Raw genomic sequence first — 19,757 nt, 5'->3', positions numbered from 1 at the left:
TGAGTTCTTCTATGTTATGGTGACAGATGGAACAATCAGTTCACCATGCCCCATCAGTCTGCACTGGCCAATAAGCAGCACTTAAGCTACACACAGTGCATACCTGTCCTGCTTCTAAAAGCTCCCAATATGCCTTTAGTACCGTTCTTTCTTTCTTTTTCTTTCTTTTTTGTACATTTGATTGTAGCTTAGGTATGCCTTTTCTATTTCACAGACTGTTTCCTTTCAAGTAACCATCTCATTTGAAGGCAGCGTTGTCATTTTCTCCATCGAGGGTAAAAGGGAATGCTTCAAAGTGAATCTTCCACTTCAGCCTGGTTTTAGCCTGGCCTTGGTTCTTGAAATGCAAGGTTTGCCTTATATGGATATGAATACTGCCATATGATTCTTTTCCCTACTTTTACAATGGCTGTGAGAAGATTGCTTAAATTATCATGATGTTTTATGCCAAGTCAAGAGCCTTTTTAAATAAATGAGTTCTTTGCAAAGGTTATCGGTATCCCATTGAATCTCCTAGGCAAGGAAAATGACAGCCCTTAAAACATTATACACAAATTTTTATGATCACTATAGGTCATCCATTCATATTACCACATTTAAATTTAATCTGAGTACAAAATTCTTTTATTGGAAATATTCTGTGTGATAATTGATGTGTGATATTATAAGAAACATTATTTTGATATTGTGATGATGGTGCAGAATTGGATATTTGACTTAACATCAACTGTAATATTATACTTAGTCAGAATGTGTGTGTAACATTTTTTCCCATTGCAATAAACACTATATCATTATATTATTTGAGTATGTCTAAAAATGTGGGCTTCTGAGGCAAGATTTTAGAGTTGTATGTTCACGTTGTACAAAAACAGACGTATTTTAAATCTGCAAATTTACCCAACAACTGGTATAGGCCTAACATATATTTAAACATTCTCTCCTCCCATGGCTCCACGTCGAGTGTAATTAGTGAGCGTTCTGAGATCTGTTCTACACCTCCTCCTTTGTCTCACAGACACACCTGCCTACCCTCTAGCCTCATTAGTCTAAACAGGGTCTGTTTTTATGTAATCACTTTCACGACTCTTTTTAAGGAAGCTTTTTGTCAGAAGGCCAACCTCTAGTAGGACAGAGGCGAAAGAGCTTTGTAACCCTGGTATTTTCAGTCCTATATACGACACGCCAGTTCGATTGGCAGCTAGCGGAGCTCCATAGGTGCCGTTGGGTCTGGGGATGCCACGTTCACGTTCGCTTCCTTTAAATCAGCGCGTCTGTGGGAACTCGCGTCCTACGGCCCTACAAAACGGGGTCTCGTAAAAGTTGAACGCACGTGGGAACACAGGCTGCAACGTGTGACGCAAGGGAACAACAAAGACAAATCCGCTTTGACGAAGTCAGGCTTTGATGTCAGACCTGAGCATTAATTTTTCACTTGAAAGCATTACAGCACTCGGGCCTCTAGGTTTGAGAGCATTATAAATAGAGATGAGAAGAGCTGAGATTCTCTGGGCCGCAGATGTGAAACATCTTGAAGTAGTATTTCATTATTATTTGCATGCTGGTTAGTTCTTTTTAATTTGACGAACGTGTCATGAACGTCAAATTCAGCTTGTATGGCTAATTACCGTAATGGGTTATATCGGTTTTTAACGCCACCGAACAATATCCAAGAACAAAATCTGTCTTGTGTTCTGTCGGTATTAAAATTACTGCAGGTGGCTAATTAGCTTTTTAACAGTCCTCCGCGTATTCATTTGCTTGCGACATACTGAATACTAACCCTGTCAAAATGTAGTTTGGAATTGTTTCATTAATTATTTACCAGATATTATTCTGACACCATTTTGTTACTGTTTACAAAGGCTGGATGATATCAGGTGACGGAGCGATGTTCCGTATATGTTTCACCGGTTAACGTGCGACACCAAGTGTAGTCACATTTGTGATTACATGCGTTCCTCATTTTACTTATTTAAATTGATGATTAATTTTCAAATTTTGCCAGACGCGTCTGTAGAAATGTTTATATCATTGCCAGTAGGAAGCAGTGTGACTGCTCTTAAGGCAGTTAGATAGCTATTGTAGCTGTGGTGTTATCTGCCCCCCCCCCCCGACCTGGACTCTGATAAGCGGAGGACAATGGATGGATGGCTTCATTTTTTAGTTCTTTGATTTGATTTATGACACTCGTTTTTTTAGTAACAAGCAATATGCCTTCCTCTCTATACTACAAACAAACAAACAAAAACAACAACCGAATAAAACTCGATGCTCTGCTTCCCAGCACTGGAGGAGAAACTGTATCTGGTGTTTCCCAGTTCACAGGGCCAAACGATGAAAAACAGTATGGGGAGGCCAGATGTTAGGACACAGAGGAGATTGCCGTGGTAACAAGGCTGGCCTGCCAGTGATGTCACGTGGATGAGTCAGACTGCAGGGAAGGGCAGACTCATCACGTCAAGTTGTCAGTCATGTGCCATCAAGGCCCAGTCACAGTCACTACAGACCCTGCTCACCGCCGCAGCCAATCAGGAAGGAGGGGAGGTTTGGGAGTAACAATGCATGGCCTGCCCTTGGAAGAAGATCTTTAGCAATGTTTTAAGGACAGTCTAAATAGCTGGTATGTGGATGGTTTGATTGACATTATGTCAAACAGTGCAAGTACGATTATGTAGATATCAGCGTGTGTGTATATATATTAGTGGATATAACTACAGATGGCAGCATTAGCAGTCACTATATGCAAATCAGTAGGTGAAGCAGGGTAATTGCAAAGTACAAATATTATTAATATACATATTTTAAAATCTTTAAATCTATTCATACAGTATATTTCATTTTATATATATTTGTCCATATTGCCGATTTTTTGGCTGCACATTCATGATGTGAAAATCCCGTTCCACCACATCCCAAAGATGCTCACCTGGATGGAGATCTGATGACTGTGGAGGCGAGTACGGTGAATTCATTGTAGTGTTCAAGAAACCAGTCCGATATGATTCGTACACTGTGATCATAAAGGGATGGACAGGGTCAGAAACAATACTCAGGTAGGCTGTGGCGTTGACATGATTCTGAATTGGTACTGGACCCAAAGCGTGCCAGGAAAATATCCCCCACTCCATTGTCCCACCACCACCAGTCTGAACTGTTGATACAAAGCAGAACCCTACCATATGAATGTTGTAGCAAAAATCGAGGCTCATCAGACCAGGCAATTTTGGTGAGGTGTCTGCCTCAAGGTTTGATGTGTTGTGCGTTCAGAGATGCTCTTCTGCATGCCTTGGTTGTAAATGTTATTTGAGTTACTGTTGCCGTTCTATCAACTTGAAGCAGTCTGGCCATTCTCGTCCGACATCTGGCGTCAACAAGGCATTTGCGGCCACAGAACTGCTGCTCACTGGATATTTTCTCTTTTTCGAACCGTTCCCTGTAAACCCTAGAAATGCATGAAAATCCCAGTAGATCAGCAGTTTCTGAAATACTCAGACCAGCCCCTCTGACACCAACAACCATGCCACGTTCAAAATCACTTAAATCACCTTTCTTACCCATTCTGATCATCAGTGTGAACTGCAGCAGATCATCTTGGCCATGTCTACATGCCTAAATGCATTGAGTTGCTGCCATGTGATTGGCTGGTTCAACATTTGCGTTAATGAGCAGTTGGACAGGTGGACCTAATAAAGTGTGCGTGTGTGTGTGTAAAACCTCCAGTACTGAAAAATAAAATGAAAGAAAAAATACAAAATGAAACAATGTTCCAACAATTTACATCTGCTTATCCAGATTTGGGTTGCGGGGGCAGTAACCTAAGCAAAGAGGCCCAGGTTTCCCTCAGCCACCTCTTACAGCTCTTCTGGGGGGATATTGAGGTGTTTTCAGGACAGCCGAAAGATATAATCTCTCCAGCATGTCCTTGGTCTTCCCCAGGTTCTCCTCCCAGTTTGACAAGCCGGAACACCTCACCAAGGAGGTGCCCAGGGAGGTGCCCAGGGGGCATTAGATGCCTGAACCACCTCAACTGGATCCTCTCTACATGCAGCAGCAACACAAGGAAGGTGATCGAATACTTTTTGGCAATATAGTATATGTGCCTAAAAACAGCTTGTACACACTAAATACTTCATACAAATTTCCTGTATTTTTGGTTGTAATAAATGACTAGGACTGAGAAATAATTATATATAGTCATTATAGCACTGCTGAAACAAATCTAATGGTGGTCATGTACAGTACGTATATATGTGTTTGTGTGTGTGTTTAGTAGGTCATATTAATAATGATAGAATATTACAAATGAAACGATTACCAGCAATTTGGAGAGCACTAAAGGTATAGAGATGTTCCGTACAGGTTCGTGGGGTACTCTAATGCAGTCATGTTTCTATATAAAATCTTAATGTCCCTCAGAGAATGTGTAGGAAGCTGAATCTGCAAGCAGGAAAAAAAGGTGCCAGTAGTGTTCAAATGGCTAAAAACATTCTACCATCTAAATCCTTTGCAAAAAAAAGTTATGCCCCCAATCCAATCAGAACTACACAACCAGAAAAAATTAAATTGTCTGAGCAATCAGACGAGCAGATAAATAAGCAATCGAAAAACTCACTCGGTTAAAAGTCTGCAGTACATGAAGTACTGTGTATAGATCATACTGAACCTAACTAACTTGAAGTACAGAAATTTATGTCTTCATTATCCAGGGCTGAAGACTGGGTATTTAGATTTTAGATGTGCACAGATGTACACTGTGGCTTCCATTCATCTATTTGAATGCACGATATATATATTCAAGTGCAGTATTAAAGTCTTAACAATCTTTAAGGTAGCTTGCGGAAAACCAATTGCATGAGTATGGTGCGTGAGAACACAGGAGATGTCTGGCATGACGATTCTAGGAGTTTGTCTGTTGTGCTATCAGTTCAGAACGCAAACATGTGTTTTGCATTAAAAGTTGAATCATTCTGTTTGGCTGCAGCTTGATAATTTAACTTGAAAATCAGCATGCTTCTAAGAGCTGAATGAGAGATTAACAAAAAGGAGCTTAGTTACGTGAGTGCAATCCGGATGAACTGGAGTCGCCTTCTTTGAATCATGAGTTGTGGTGTTCTGTAAGGTCTGGGCTGGCTACAGTCGAAAACTGACAGAGTAGGAAAATCAATTGGCTTCTATGGGGGGATAAAGGAAAAGATATGGGGTGGGGTGTGAAGGAAATTGAAAGGGCTTAAATAGACGTGCACTATTAGTTTGAAATGCGATCTTGTGCTTCGCATCAAGACCTAAACCAGGATTTGGTGCTTGTAGCTGGAAAATACAAGAAGTAATTTAATCAATAGCTTTCTATGGGAGGAGGAACAATAAGAAGAAAGATAAAAGAGAGATGAGTAAATTGACTTTGTCGAGCCTGTTTAATGATTCTGTCTGGAGCGACTTCATCATAGGCGTGTTATGGAAATGGTTATACTTTCTGTTGACTGTAACAGGCTAATAGTTTCACTTCTGCATACTACTTATCGCCTGAAATTTATGACAGCTTTCATGTACAAGAGCACTGTAAGACTGTCAAATGTGTGAAACTGCTATGAGGGACCATTTCATTCATTACTGTGTAAATCTGCACAGCAACATTTACTGAAACTGAAGTGACACAAATAGTCCATTGTGAAATGAGTTTTCTGCAATGTTTAGAAAGCATTCCTTTACTGATCTCAGTTCAGCCTCAGCTTTAGTGCAAATCTGGTTCGAGTCTGATATGTGTTGGTACAGCCACTTATTATCAATAATACAATTGGCTATAAAATGGAAATTAAAAATGAAAAACAAGATCTTTGTAAATAAAAATATTGTAGTGGTGATATTTATCTGTATCGATATATTAAGATCCATAAGTATACTTTTCATTAACAGATCTATAGGACTGACAGTAAAACAAAGGGAAAAAAACAGCGTTAGTCTTGCAAATCATAATCAGTGCACTCACAAATGTCACAGAAATGTGTAGAGAAATGTTGTTTGTAGCCTAGTACATAAATTAGCCTGAAAAATTCTATAACTATTGTTGTGGCTCCCTGTAGACTGGCTTAGATCACGGCCTATCCTCTCAGCTGGAATGAAACATCATGAAGTGACAAACTGAAGTGTAACAACACCGAAAAATGCTTTGCGTTCACCTTCTTTTTATAAAGAACCACTGAATAGCTTAACGTTGAAGAAGTGATCAACCGAGGAACCTTGACAGCAGCCAAAGTGCTTCTTGACACTTGTAGAAGAGTTAGCATAAAAATAAACTGCACTCCTTTCATCCTCACATTATGGCTGAAGGCCATTTTTGTGTGACTCCTTGTTTGAAGTGTGGTTGTGGTCGCTTGTGCTCGGTAGCTCTTAAAACATAGAAGCCTATTTCAGCACATGAAACCATTTCTGTGTATGTGTTACTAATTGGAACCTCTAGAGGTATCATGGTGCCCTGGTTTGTGGGAGTTGTTGCAAAATAACTTCTGGAGACCCTAAAAGACATGGTCTTAAAAAAAAAAAACAAAAAAAACAACAAGTTTACCCAGAATCCCCTGGGAGTCCTCACCACTAGAAAGATACTGTTGCCAAGGCCTCAAAGCTCTGCCTCAAGCTATGTGACAGTTGTAGCAGCACAGCAATAGAACTCAATCGACTCTGAGCATGGACGTAATTTTGATTTCAAAAGTGGGGGGGACATGGATTCGTCGCTATTTAAATATTTGGTTTTAACCGTAAAAACTGGTGGGGACCAAAGCCGGCTTTTGAAAAAGTGGGGGGGACATGTCCCCCCCGTCCCCCCCCCCAAATTACGTCCGTGACTCTGAGAAAGAAAGAGTACAGTCTGTGTACAATTCAATTTCCTCTGTGTGTGAATAAGTTCTATTCTGGAATAGAAACAAATAGATTTATGAAATATGTATGAAAGGCTTCCTTCAGCACACATAAAACAATAAAGGAACAATAGGAATTTAAAACCTCATGGGCCTAGATCAGTTTTGGTTAGCATCGTCTTTCCTCTCAATTTCCCTTGACCACTAATATCTCAGCTCTATCGGTGGCATAAAGAATACCATGCACATAAGTGAATCTTTATTTAATCTTCATTTTTTGCTTCTTCAGCATGGCAGCAATTTGTGTTCTCGTTATGCTCTCCATCAGCATATGAGAAAATAGCTTTGGAATACATAAGCCATAGATTCTCACATCTTCCACTTTGCTGGCCTGGCCTCCCAAAGTCATATATAGCAAAGAAGGGAGCACTTGGTATGGTTTACTACCTTGCCTGCAGGTGAGGATCTCCATCAGGCACTCCGAATATGCTGAGTAATAGGACACATGGCTTTTAAATCAGTCTCTTACGTGACGGGAGTTCCATATGCAAGGCGAGCTGAAATCCTTTAGTCACATCTTAAGATCAGCAAGATGGCAGTAAGAGAGAAAATTGAGTTTACTATGCACCTTTGACAATGAGTTTAACCAGGGCAAGGTCACTGAAGTTGGAATGCAAGCTAATACAATAAAATTGTGTGTGTGTGTGTGTGTACTGTAATATGCAGCAGATTTTCTGCACAGTAAATACAGTGCCTGCCTTTCGGTGCTGCACCCCCCTCCTTTACCCCACCTCTGAATCTCATCAGCTCCTCCATCAACAGGTTCACTCAATATACCAAGCTGAAATATTTACTGTTGCCGTGGAGCGCTGACTCAACAGGAGATCAATCTCAGGGCCACTCAAACACAGCCAAGACGTTTATGCCACTGTGGGGAAGGAGATGTACGGTCATAAAGGAACTAAAGCATGGCAGCAAAATTAATTAATTGATTAGTTAATCAGCATTTGAAACAATGAAGGTGGGGTTCATACAAGGATTTATTTACAGTTGGTTGATCTTGCAGTTCGTGATATGAACTATTATATTTTACTATTAAAATTACATTATTTATATATGTGCTGCTTGAGTCAAATATTGCATTCCCGTAGTACTCACAAAGATACATCAGGTGATTACTGTAAGATATAGGCTACTTAATCATATACATAATAAGGTTGCAAAGCTTGGGCCAGCCCTTCAACCTTCTTACATCAAATGGTATCCAAAAACCTAGTATATAAATACATTTAAAGGCTACATCTAAACGTTTAGTTAAACACTAGAAACTCTTGCTCATTCTTATTCCAAGTCTGGCGCAAGCCTAGATATTTCCTTTTGACATCTTTGTTTACCAAGAACACGTCGGAAACTCGCATCCCGATTACATTAGGGGCCCTAATGACAAGGAGGTCCTGCTTGTCGATTCACGGTGCCACGGTAACGGCCCGAGCTCTCGCCGCCGCGTGAGCAACATCTGCATATCTTGACAGCACGCGAGGCTCGCGCCGTGTACAGCCGCTGCAGACAAGTCTCGCGCCAAGCCAAAAGCAGAACCGATAATGCACCCCCGCTGTTCGCTTGCAAATATTTATCCCCGCTCAAATGTCAGGTGAGTAATTGGTCCGCTGCGACTTCAAAGTATTGTTTGATGAAAGCTCAACTAGAAGGCCGCAATAACTCAGAGTTCATCTCTTTGTCCCCATCAGTCTGGGAAATTCTATAGGCCTAGCTTAATGAAATGTACTTAAGGTTCCTGATCTGGGTATTAATAGAAAATAAAATGGGACATGATCATAAGGGGTTTGTTGTGGATGTACTTCATCTTGCCGAGCTTAAAGGGCCACGAGCTCTTTTGAAATTACCCAAGATGCACCTTGCCTTGCAGAGACAAGCGCACATAGCTCAAAATATATTGTGTAATGTAATTCTTACAGGCTGTTGTGTATTTCAGAAACATTTAAAATTCAGCCATTGAGAGCATGGGAAAACTGATCACTTGAGCGTTCAGTCTGCACATGTATCGTAGAACGTACATACGTTTCTAAGTTTTATTCTGTATTCAGCACAAACTGAGCAGAGTTAGTCTGAGTAGTTGCATGAAGCGCACACAAGATAGAGAAAGGCGCGTGCCCTGCCTCTGCTGAGCTTTAGAATGGCTGGGTGGGCTAGAAGCAAATAAATGTCTTGCATTTGACACACACGCCTACTGTAAATCCCTTTGTAGGCAGTACGGAAAGGCTCTGAGCATGACGGCGTTACATTGGTGACAGGAACACGGATGACCACGGGCCTTTGGACGCAAACATTATTGCCTTCCTTCTGTCACCAAATCTTAAACATCATGCTGCATTTTGTAGACACTACTCGTGGAACATGGCATGCCTTTTGGACCACCATTCATATTACACTTAGTCTGCTGTACCAAAAAGTGTGAACCCATGTGTTATTAAAAAAAATTGTATCAGTGCTACCAATCAAGTATGAATCACAGTCCTCCAATACTGTGGGGGAGGGAGTTAGACTCTTAATTTCTGTATCTGATATTTCCTCCACCCTTATACAACACTGACAACACAGATGATGAGGACTAATAGATGTGCTATTGTGTACCTTTATGAACAAGGAGTGATAAAATGCAATTTGTTCTCACAGGCAGCAGGAGAAGTGTACTATATCGGTCCTCTTGAGAGAATCATAACAGACTATTTCAACACATTATCTGCTGATTAATGGTGCGTTTGGGCTCATCATTTGAACAAAATAGTTATTTTACGTGACTCTTTTAAACTGGAATGAATATTGACCCACTATGCACATTCTCGTTATTCACAGCTGACAAATTCAAAGTGTTTTACCCAGTCTTAGTGCGTCATGGGAAGAAATCACGGTGGTGTTAATTTGCTGTTGCTTTATTTTTAAGTCTCTATTTTCATTGTTAAAATTACGCAGAGGCAAGAATAGAGCGGAATAACGCCTGTATACAAACACTTGTCTGTGTCTTCGTCAAAAGCTGCCAAATTGTGCGATGTAGCTCATCTTCACGGTGTGTTTTGGTGGTCGGGGATCTGCAGAAATGTACAGCACAGCACTGAACTATAATCATACTCCCTCCTCGTTGAGCGCCGTTAAAGACTAACCCTAAATTGTACACAAAGTGGGAGATTGACACGGCGCAGGACCATAGCGGAGCTTGACATTTAGAGCGCGATGCTGTTCTCCTCCAATGGGGAGCGTTATTCTGACAGAGGGCGTGTCTGTTTGAACCGTGTGTTTGGTTGCGCCCGTCGTGGGGGGGCGGGGGTAGGGGGGAGATGAGAGACTCGATACAGTGTAGCTGTAAATCAGACGGACCTACAGTAACAGCGTTGAAATTTGTTACCCTGTTGCAAGTATTTTTGGCGAGTGATAGGAGCAAGTGATATCATTGCAGTCTCCCGTTTGGGGAAGAGTTGAGTTGTTAAGCGAGGACTACACCGGATCGTTTTCAGGCACAGTTAAAAGAGATTCGAACATATTTGACTGGAAATGTCTGAAAACAAACCGAATGATGACCCGAAGTTATCTACGACGGATAGAGTTATTAAATGTAAGTATAAGGCGCGCGTCATTCCAAACAGGACGGGCTTCTGCGCTGTTCTAAAGTGCAGAAACACGTAAATGTTCAAGTAATCGTGTCTTCACGTTGCAGTCTTCAGTAGAAAGTCGTTGGCTCGTTTGGTAATGGTCTGCTACTACGAGTGTCTGTCTATTGAGAAAAAAGGGTGTTAGCCGGGTGTAGTGGTACAAGTAGGAAGTAAATGTAGTTATTACCGAGTTAGCTGCATGCCCAATTTATCCACAATTACGACGTATAATTCCATATATTTCTGTGTTCTCAGTACATAATGTAGCCCTGCATCTCAGTACTGTGAATTTGATGTCGGAATGTAACCTTCCAGTTGTCATATGTCTGTTTAGTTTGCGCTATTCGCCGTTATTTAACACAACGCGGAGCGTAGCAAAAAAAAAACTATTAAGTAAATGTATGCAGTTCTTGCACAACACGTTACTGCACGTATCCTGGTTTGGTGAACCGGTGATTAATATAAACTAATTACGTTCATTTTAGCAGCATTTCGCGTCGTTGTAGATTTCGACACTTTGGACATCTTGCAGCGTATGACAGGTAGTGTCCCTTATTGTTTGGAGAGGGTCCCTAGTCGTGGAGACACTCCCTCCGCCTGCACACACTTTTGGGCGAATTTACGCTGGAATTAAGTGGCCTAGCCGTGCCAATTCTTTGTTCTTTCCTGTGAGCCCGAATTGAGCAATAACCTTTTCGGGATTACCAAATAGTCGAGAATTGAGGCAGTAACATCATTTGGAATGTACTTCACTCGAAGGTTTGGGGTTTTTTGGTACACAAATGCATATTGGTGCCGGCCGACGGGATTGTTGCCATGCTGAAGCCGAGCTATGCCCGAGCTGTCACAGCGCTAACACAAAGCTGTAGTTCGGCGGCCTGTACTTATTATTCGACTTCTAGTCCCTTTACTGCCTTCAATTCCACTTAGACCTGTAAAAAAAAGGTTGATTTTGTGGTTGTCCCTTGTAGGGGCAGCACGAGATTTAATGAACTTGTCTGTTCAGGACACATAAAGCTTATAGGTTTCACAGCAGTGACCGTTTTCCACAAGACCCATTTCAACCCACCCTCCCCCTCAGGACATCCTAAATCACAGTCTTCTTCACAGACGAGCTCATCAAACAGCTTTGCAACATGTTCTATAAGTGTGCCCTCCTGCCATACAGAAGCTCTCTGAGCTTTAACAAGTTACCCACCATCACTCATCCCATTAGTGACATCTCTTAGCAGAGCACTGTGAAGAGCAATTTCCTCCAGCTGATCAGGGGACGAGAAGGCGAGGCATGCCATCGGAAGGAGTCTGAGCTTAAATATTTCACGAGATCGTGGTGCGATGTATCATCTCGATGGGGGGAAATCGGCATAATGGGCGCGGGGCTCCACTGGCCCCGGGTGCTTAGCCGTGCTCGCCGGTTCGCAGAGGGGGAGGAGGATGAGAAATGCCGTGTTTTCTTTCTCACCTCATTAGCCAGCATTGGTGTAATGATCTGCTGCCGTGAAGCATATGTGGAAGCCATTTTGCTTTTAGGAAAAGTGCTGCTTGGTGAAAAAAAAAAATCACTTGTATGTTGTATGTTGGTGGTGCATGCACATGCATACCACCACTGGTCTTTCCAGTCTTGGGGAGACCCATGCGATACATGCATATTACATGACGCATAGTGTATACTATGCATAACACACCTTGCCTGATCTTCCCATGCAAAGATGGCATTATTTTACTGATCTGGGCCCAGTATGTGGGGTTAATCAGGAAAATGCAGATTCATTTCCTAAAATGCTGCGTCACTGTGGGTACATTGTAATGCATGGTTTATTCAGCTGCCAGAGAAGCCTCTCACTTGTTTACCCGCCTCGTCTCCTGTACCTACAACACTATCTCTCTCACTCTCCCACTCTCTCTCTCTCCCCCTGTCCCTCTCTCTCTGTCTCTCTGTCTCTCTCTCTCTCTCTCTCTCTCTCTCTCTCTCTCTCTCTCCTGATGGTGGTCTGATGTCTGACTTGTCCACCCGCATGCCGTGCACAGACCCCAGCCAATATATGCAGGTGAATGTAGCAGCCGGTGAACCTTTTCGCCCTTTCTTTCATTGCATATGCAGTAAGGTGCTCCGTTACAGCAGGGCTGTAGAGGAAGCTTCGCTCTTCTGTGCAGGAGTCCACGTTTGGGCTGCACTGCCCTGCACGAGTGCCTGTGCGCTTTCCTCTGGTCCTGGTGTCGTCCTGGTGTACGGGTGACTCCCGCCACTCGATTATCTGTCGATCTGGCAGCACAGCGTAGGGCTGTAGTCGTCAGCAGGCCGTTCTTTGTTTTGCGGTGATCCTAGCAGGGCAGTAACGTTGCGTAATGGCACGCTCGGTGAGTTTTTCCAGTCTTCCTTTCGAAGAAAAAAAAAAACATGCAATGTATGCTTCTGGTTGGTGTGGGTGGGACAATCAGATGGGGGGGGGGGGGGGGGGGGGGACAAAAAAAAAAAGAACCGGACCCAGACATGGATGGAGGGGCAGACAGACACGCAGGCTGTGAATGAGCACTTCGGCTCAGTTTTCAGGTGTGGCCAACTAACATCTGAATTGCATTCAACGAGCCTGCCGCTCACTCAGATGTAACGTGTTTGCACTCTGTGGAAGGGTGGAGGTTCTCACGGGCCAGCCAGGTCCCACTGGATACGGTGGGTTTGATTTATCATTGAGTGGCAATGCAAACGGATTAGGGTTCAGACTGACTGGGCTGCAGAAGGACTGAGATGTCTGCTGTAGAAAGCGCAGCATAGGAAAAGGGCATTTTTTTTTATTAATGTGGTTTCATTTCTGCTGAATGCAACGTTGCTCTGCTGAACATGATCAAAGTCAATAAACACTGTGTGACTAGGGTAATCTCAAGTTTCCTGTACATTGCAAAGCCAATAAGTGCAAACATACTACAACTAGACAATAAACATGTTGATTTTGCTTATGATGTCAGAGATATCACTGATATGAGCACAGTCTGTGCTCAGCCCAATAGGTGTTTTAACTCATTGAAGCCATTTTACCAAGAGCTGCCATGTCTCTCTGGCATGTCGCTCCCTTCTTGCATTTATGAGCTCACGAGAGGTGCAGTAATAGCACCATCTGACCTCTAGAGATCTGAATCCCAGCTGTGCCATATGCTGCCTGATCAGAGTGTACCAGCAGGTATTTGCTCAACCTTTGCCCTCCCACACTGGTGCTGTTGCCATTGAATAGGGGAGTGCCTGACTCTTGGGAAGCCATTAAATGAAGATGTAAATTGGATAAAGAAATAATTAAATTACTTAACAAAAGACACAAACGTCTTAATCGCATGTCTCCTGAGCCAAGCTCTCAGTAGGACTGGGTCACCCTCTCATCCTGGTACCACAGCCCAAATAATTCTACATAATTATACTGCCCAGTTACTTTATAGCTAACCTCAAATGGACCAGGTGGCCTACTTTTCTTGACCTCATCATGAGCTATGCTGGAAGGCCCCAGAGAGCCATTGCCTTTATATATCATTCTGCAACTACAGACTGTGATATTTGACTTGATGAGGAGACCCCCGCAACGCTGTGTCCAGGGGCGGTGGACACGTTGGCATCCGATCCCTGAAAAATTATTTTTAGAAATAACTTTTAAGTAATGCTACTTTGACCTTAGCATCCCTCAAGCACCTGTTGATGGAGGCCCTTCCTGTTTATGATGTGTGCATAAGGCACCCTGAGAGCTCACAGGAGAAATTGCATTTACAGTGGGCTTAACAGGGGCTCGACGGCCAAAACTGCAATCTCTTTTATGGCTCTGTGATTACAGTTTAGATAAAAATATTTTCATTCAGCTTTCAATTGGGATATTTAAAACAGTTTTTTGATGAAATTAAGGCTATTTTTCATTCCCTAGTTCTAAACAATTTTTGTATTCCAGGGTTTTAGTTAAGGCATTTTTGCAGTGTGCAATTAGCGTAACTATACACTAGAGACAGATGAATGAAAGTGGCTTCATTCCCCAAAGCGACACAGTAGATGTTTCATAATCCTTATGGTGGTCCTTGCAAGAATGTTTTTTTTTTTTCCCCTGCGGCATCCGCAGCTTGCGAGTGACAGGGCTGCCGTGTGTGTGTGTGTGTGTGTGTGTGGCGGGGCTGACTCACGCACGCGGCGGCCAGGCATCCGGGCCGACGCCGCCAGCCGCTTTGCGCTCAGTGTCAGGCCCCATCTCTCAAACACGACGCGTCACGGCACATTTTGGGTGTGGAGAGCAGGCGGGAGCGGAGCCGGCGCAGGTTTGTAACACCGACACGTCTGTCAAAAGCCGAGGGCGAACACGAGACGAGCGAGGCTGCCTCCCCGCCAGAGGCTCAGAGCTGAGCCGCGTCTGGGAATCCAGGGGAGAGGAGCAGAATGAAATGAAGGCTCAGAAGAGGTAGAGGGCAGGAGAGGGAGAAGGCAGCATCTCCGCCTCAATACGGCCTTCTCGCTTACTTCCAAGCTGCACTCCTACTGACTCTATCTACATAGTAGCAGTCCCCACCCCAACAGCATTCTGTCAGCTCAACCACAGGACACCAAGTGGAACACGCGCGAACACGCGCACGCATGCACACACAGTATTTCTTTGTCTTCTCGTGCTCCAGCCGACGTTTCCCTCACAAGCACTCCACCGGACCAGCTTTCATCCCGTTCTTGACCTCGAATGGAATTTGGGAGGACTTTCCCGGAGGCGCTGCCTCGCCCGTTCGGGGGGGGAGGGGATGGGGGATGGGGGGTGGGGGGTGGCTCAGTGTGAGGAGGTAGAGTCCATCTGTTCGAGCTAACGCTAGGGAGGGTCAGGGTGTGGCAGAAATACACGTGTACACATTCGAGCAGCACACAGTCAAAGAGCATGCAGGCTGCCAGAAAGGGAGAAAACCCTCCCAGTGTTGCTGGTTTTTTAACAACACCCCCACCCCCACTCCAAGCACAACCTTCTGTTTCAAGGTTGCTACCAAGAGAGCCAGTCAAATGTAAACGAGTGCTGGGTGTGTCTGTGTCTGTGTTTTGAGTGTGAGAGTCAAAGACCAAAATGCAAAAAATAAAGTTTTTTGCTGGCCTTACGAAGTTTCCTGCACATGCATGCATATATATTCTTGAAATGTCATTTTAGGGGATTTTGCTAACGTGCTCACTGAATAAATAAATATTTCAAACACTTATTGAGCCAAATGCACATGAATATCAAATCAATGAAAAATTTGTTTAATAAGGCAGGTTAACTACATGCATGAAGAAAATGGGGCGGAAGCAAAAGCTGAGTAGAGCGAAATTTATTAGGGGCACACCCATAATCACAGTCAGGAATGTAGTCCACGGTATATGCCATATACAACAAAGAGACATAACCAGAACACATTACTACAAACAGAAAGCAAACACGACAATTAAAAGAACACTAAACGAACAGGCTATCCGAGAAAACCCATACGGAACAGGCTACAAACGCGATACAACGAGAGAAGGCAAAACGAACAAACTTGAGTACACTCACTGGGTATATGTACACAGGCTAACGAGGAGCACGTGGAACTCAGGAAAGACGTGGAGGATAGAAACGACCTGCAAGGGATTCCACCGGTCACAGAGGGGAATTGTAGAATGTACAGGAAAAATGACGCAAAGGCGAGACTCCAATTAACATAATGTCATGAAAACGACATAAACGTTCACTAACGAGAACAAAAGAACGGCAACTTAACGTTCAGTGGTCAATAACGGTCATAGAAAAAGCGCTTCTAAAGAGTAGAACCACCCACTGGTAACATAAAATAAATATTGGAAAAATATCTAGGACGGGAAACAACTTAGTTTGTATAATGAATATAAATAGCAGTTTTTAATAATTACAGGCCACCATCTCCGCACAATCACTTCTTTTTCACCAGGAAGGCCTTCGTTAACCATTCCCCTCAATTTTCTCTCCTTCCTCAGCCATCATGCTACCCTCGGTATTTGATTGGCCAAATGATGATATTTATAGATAATAAGTATAAAAATTTTATTTACACTCGTCATGAACGTGATTTTTAAAAAATTCATCGCACATTTTGCGATTTTTATTATGCATGTTCATATCACAATGATGATAAATAGTTACGATTTATCGGACAGGACTAGTGACGTGTGCAGAGGTGTCAATTCCAGGTTCAGAAAGTAAAAGTCCTCACCAGGATTTTGCTCAGGCTTCCTGGATTGTGTTGATTCAACTAATTTTACCTGGATTGCACTAATTAGAAAATCTAGCAAGCTTGAGCAAAATCCTGGTGAGGACTTTTACTTTCTGAACCTGGAATTGACACCTCTGGACATGTGCTCGCACATGTGTTTTGGACTGATAAACATTTTGATGGAATCTATCACTGCAGTACTGATGGGAGATGTGGAGAATAACGTTGGCTTTAAAATTGAATGTGACTTCAGTTTGATAACATGTAAGAGACCACGAGCCACTTACTAGCAGGCTGCAGGCTTCACGAGGCTTTTAACAACGTCTGTAGCCTGACATTGATCGTGATGAACTGCCTTCCTGTGCTGATGTATAGGCTACCTCCATTGCTGCAGGCTATTAGTGATGTGCTTATGAATACCTGTGGATCCCTCTTAATTCCCAGTGACTCATTACATAACTGCATTAAGAAATGCACTTGCTGATTTTGCCCGTTTAAATGTAATCCGACCTGCTAGCGTGCAGCGTTAGATGTAGACTCCATTAGCCATCCTTCACATTCAGTTGTCAGTCATTATGTAACAGGTAGTTTTCCAAAATATGAATGAGCCCTGGAGACCCCTGAGGGCCCCGAGGGCCCACTAATTGATGGCCACAACCAGAGAGCATTGAAGAAGGCCTGGCATTGAGTTACATGAGGTGAAGGGTTAACATTTCATGTACAACCATTTCTGTCCAGCCTTAGCCTTGAGAGAGAGAGAGAGAGAGAGTGTGCGTGTGTATGACAGCATGGCATAAACAATGGTTGGGATGCTACAAGGACAGCTGCTCACTAAACATACAGTCATGTGATGCTAAGGACCAGTGTAAGTCAACATGCCTATAATCCAGTTCCCAGGCTACATAGGGGCTTTTTTAATATATATCCGTCAACTAATTTCATAGGCGTGGGACTGCAGTAGATTTACTGCAGGTTTACTCACATGCATACCTTAGCTGGTGTCATAACATTAGTGTGGTTAGCCTTGTAGGGGCAAGGATGTGTGCAGGAGCAGAGTGTGGGGTTTTCACTGTGGGTGTTTGTACACTGAGCACCAGTGTATGTGTTGCAGCTTGGACTGGGCTGTAGTGCATGTGATATCACCTCTGCCTTGGGATCAGTTGCCTTTGTATTGCAAAGCTCATAACCCACAGACACACACACACACAGACACATGCTAACACTTGTACACGTTACGCACACCCGCTCGCTAATACTATATTAGTGCATTAGCGGGAGAAGCCGCAGACTCCATGAACTCTTATTAGATTACTGCCGCATTAGCTTAGCACAGGTTGCAGATTCGGGCCAAAGGAAAGTGGCTATCCTGCTCAGCGTATGCCCCATATAAACAGATCAGGAGAGCTCGGCTTCAGGGAGAGTAATGGAATCTGCTTCGCAGCCCTACGCCGGCACGCTTGCCTGCAGCGCTGCATGCTAATATCGGGCGGAACAGCGCCACATGCAAATGTCTCGAGAGGAAGCCGGCCCCTGTGTGGTCGGCTGGCGAGAGACCAGCCCCTTTTAAAAGTGCGCGCTAGGCCGCACATGAGCTCGGCCTCATGCAAATGATTCAGGAGGAAGCCCGGCTCAATACCGATTGGGTCAAATACGCCTTCGTGTGCGGGTAAATGGACTCTTGCCTTTGTGCAGTTCAGGCTCCTATCAGAGGTGCTTTCGTCACCCCCTCCCCCATCCGAGGCCCCCTTTGCTCCCCCCTCCCCTCTTTTCGTTGCCATGCCACCAGTGGACTGCATTACCACTGTTTGTTCAAGTTACACTTGCATCCAGATTTACCGAGCCATTACTGCTGGTGCAAATTGCTGTTGCACCTTGCACCTTGGCATCTGCAAGACGTTGAGAAAGAAGAACGCACATGAGCACAACTGCTTTCTTACCTTGCTCGGATTGCATACCAACTGCTTTCATTGGCAGTCCTTATCCAGACTTCATACGGAGCAAAAAAAAGGCTACAGACACAAGCCAGCAATATGATTTGTAGATAAAAAGCTGTGCTACTTTTAGAAACAGACTGTTTTCCTCTGTGTTTGTGTATTTAGTAGTTCTAGAGGCAGAGAACCGTAGCCCTTTTTTAGTTAAATATTACATTTTTACGTTCAGTGGTAATTCTCTTGTGTATACCCATCATAGCTTCAATGCTGTAAGCTCATATTGGACAAGTAATTTTAAAAAGTCTCTCTTTCACAGAGGTTTGTTGACATGTCTGTTTTGCAGCTGCCATTTCATGTAGTCCCTTTTTTATTGGCCGTATTACAGACGATGCAGGAGAGGCGAGACCTTTTTATTACACATTACTGACTGGATTTGGTCGTGCCGTACTCGGGCCTCAAAGACCTGACTTGCTCGTATTCACAGGTTTCATGTATCCATCAGACAGCCTGGGATGCTGATGTCAAACGTGTCCCTTGAGCGCTCACCGCTGGAAATAGGCGTACGGGGTTAGAAGCAGGAGGGAAATGGTGTCCATCCCCCTCTGCGCAGCTCCCCATCAAAGCAACTCGGGAGGGATGGAGATGATACGTCCGTCCGCTCGTCTGCCTTCCGCCGGTGTTGTTTATTAAGCCAGCGGCTGTCTGCATCGTTGTTGTTGGTCAGGAGGAGCAGAGGGAATCCCCCTCGTGTGCTCAGCCAGACAGCACCCACGTTCCCCTACGCTCAGGAACTCGGCTCGCCAGCAGCTAGCAGCTACCGGGGCTCTCCTGCTTTCTGGCTGGCATGCCTTCATGGCGTTTTCCTGTTCGTAAGTGATGTAGCTCGCCCCAGATGCCAACTTAAGGGAGATCAGTGCGGTTTTATGAATTATTTTTTTAAAGGGCGTGAACTGTTTATTAATTTTTTTTGTTTTTTAGGAATATCTGAGCTACATCAAGAGAACTCAACGAATTGCAATTTGTAGACATTTTCTTATTCTGACTTCATTAATCTAAAACTTATTCATGTCACATACTCAGTGTGACAACACCTATGCATATCTGACCCTTTC

At 43.6% G+C, this 19,757-nt stretch overlaps 1 protein-coding gene across 4 annotated transcripts in view; it reads left to right on the top strand.

Annotated features, from left to right (window-relative positions):
• Positions 1–10,203: 10,203 nt before the first annotated feature.
• Positions 10,204–19,757, top strand: part of LOC143475699 (protein phosphatase 3 catalytic subunit alpha) — a 54,847-nt gene continuing 45,293 nt past the window's right edge. For all 4 annotated transcript variants that reach the window (XM_076973617.1, XM_076973615.1, XM_076973616.1 and 1 more), the window contains exon 1: positions 10,204–10,479. In XM_076973617.1, coding sequence (XP_076829732.1) covers positions 10,419–10,479 — 61 coding nt within the window. In that variant the 5' untranslated portion in view covers positions 10,204–10,418. The remainder of the gene's footprint in view (positions 10,480–19,757) is intronic.

Source organism: Brachyhypopomus gauderio, chromosome 14 (assembly GCF_052324685.1).
Source record: "Brachyhypopomus gauderio isolate BG-103 chromosome 14, BGAUD_0.2, whole genome shotgun sequence".
Taxonomy (NCBI): Eukaryota; Metazoa; Chordata; class Actinopteri; order Gymnotiformes; family Hypopomidae; genus Brachyhypopomus; species Brachyhypopomus gauderio.
The sequence above is the reverse complement of the archived record's forward strand: the minus strand, read 5'-3'. Positions and strand labels throughout refer to the sequence as shown.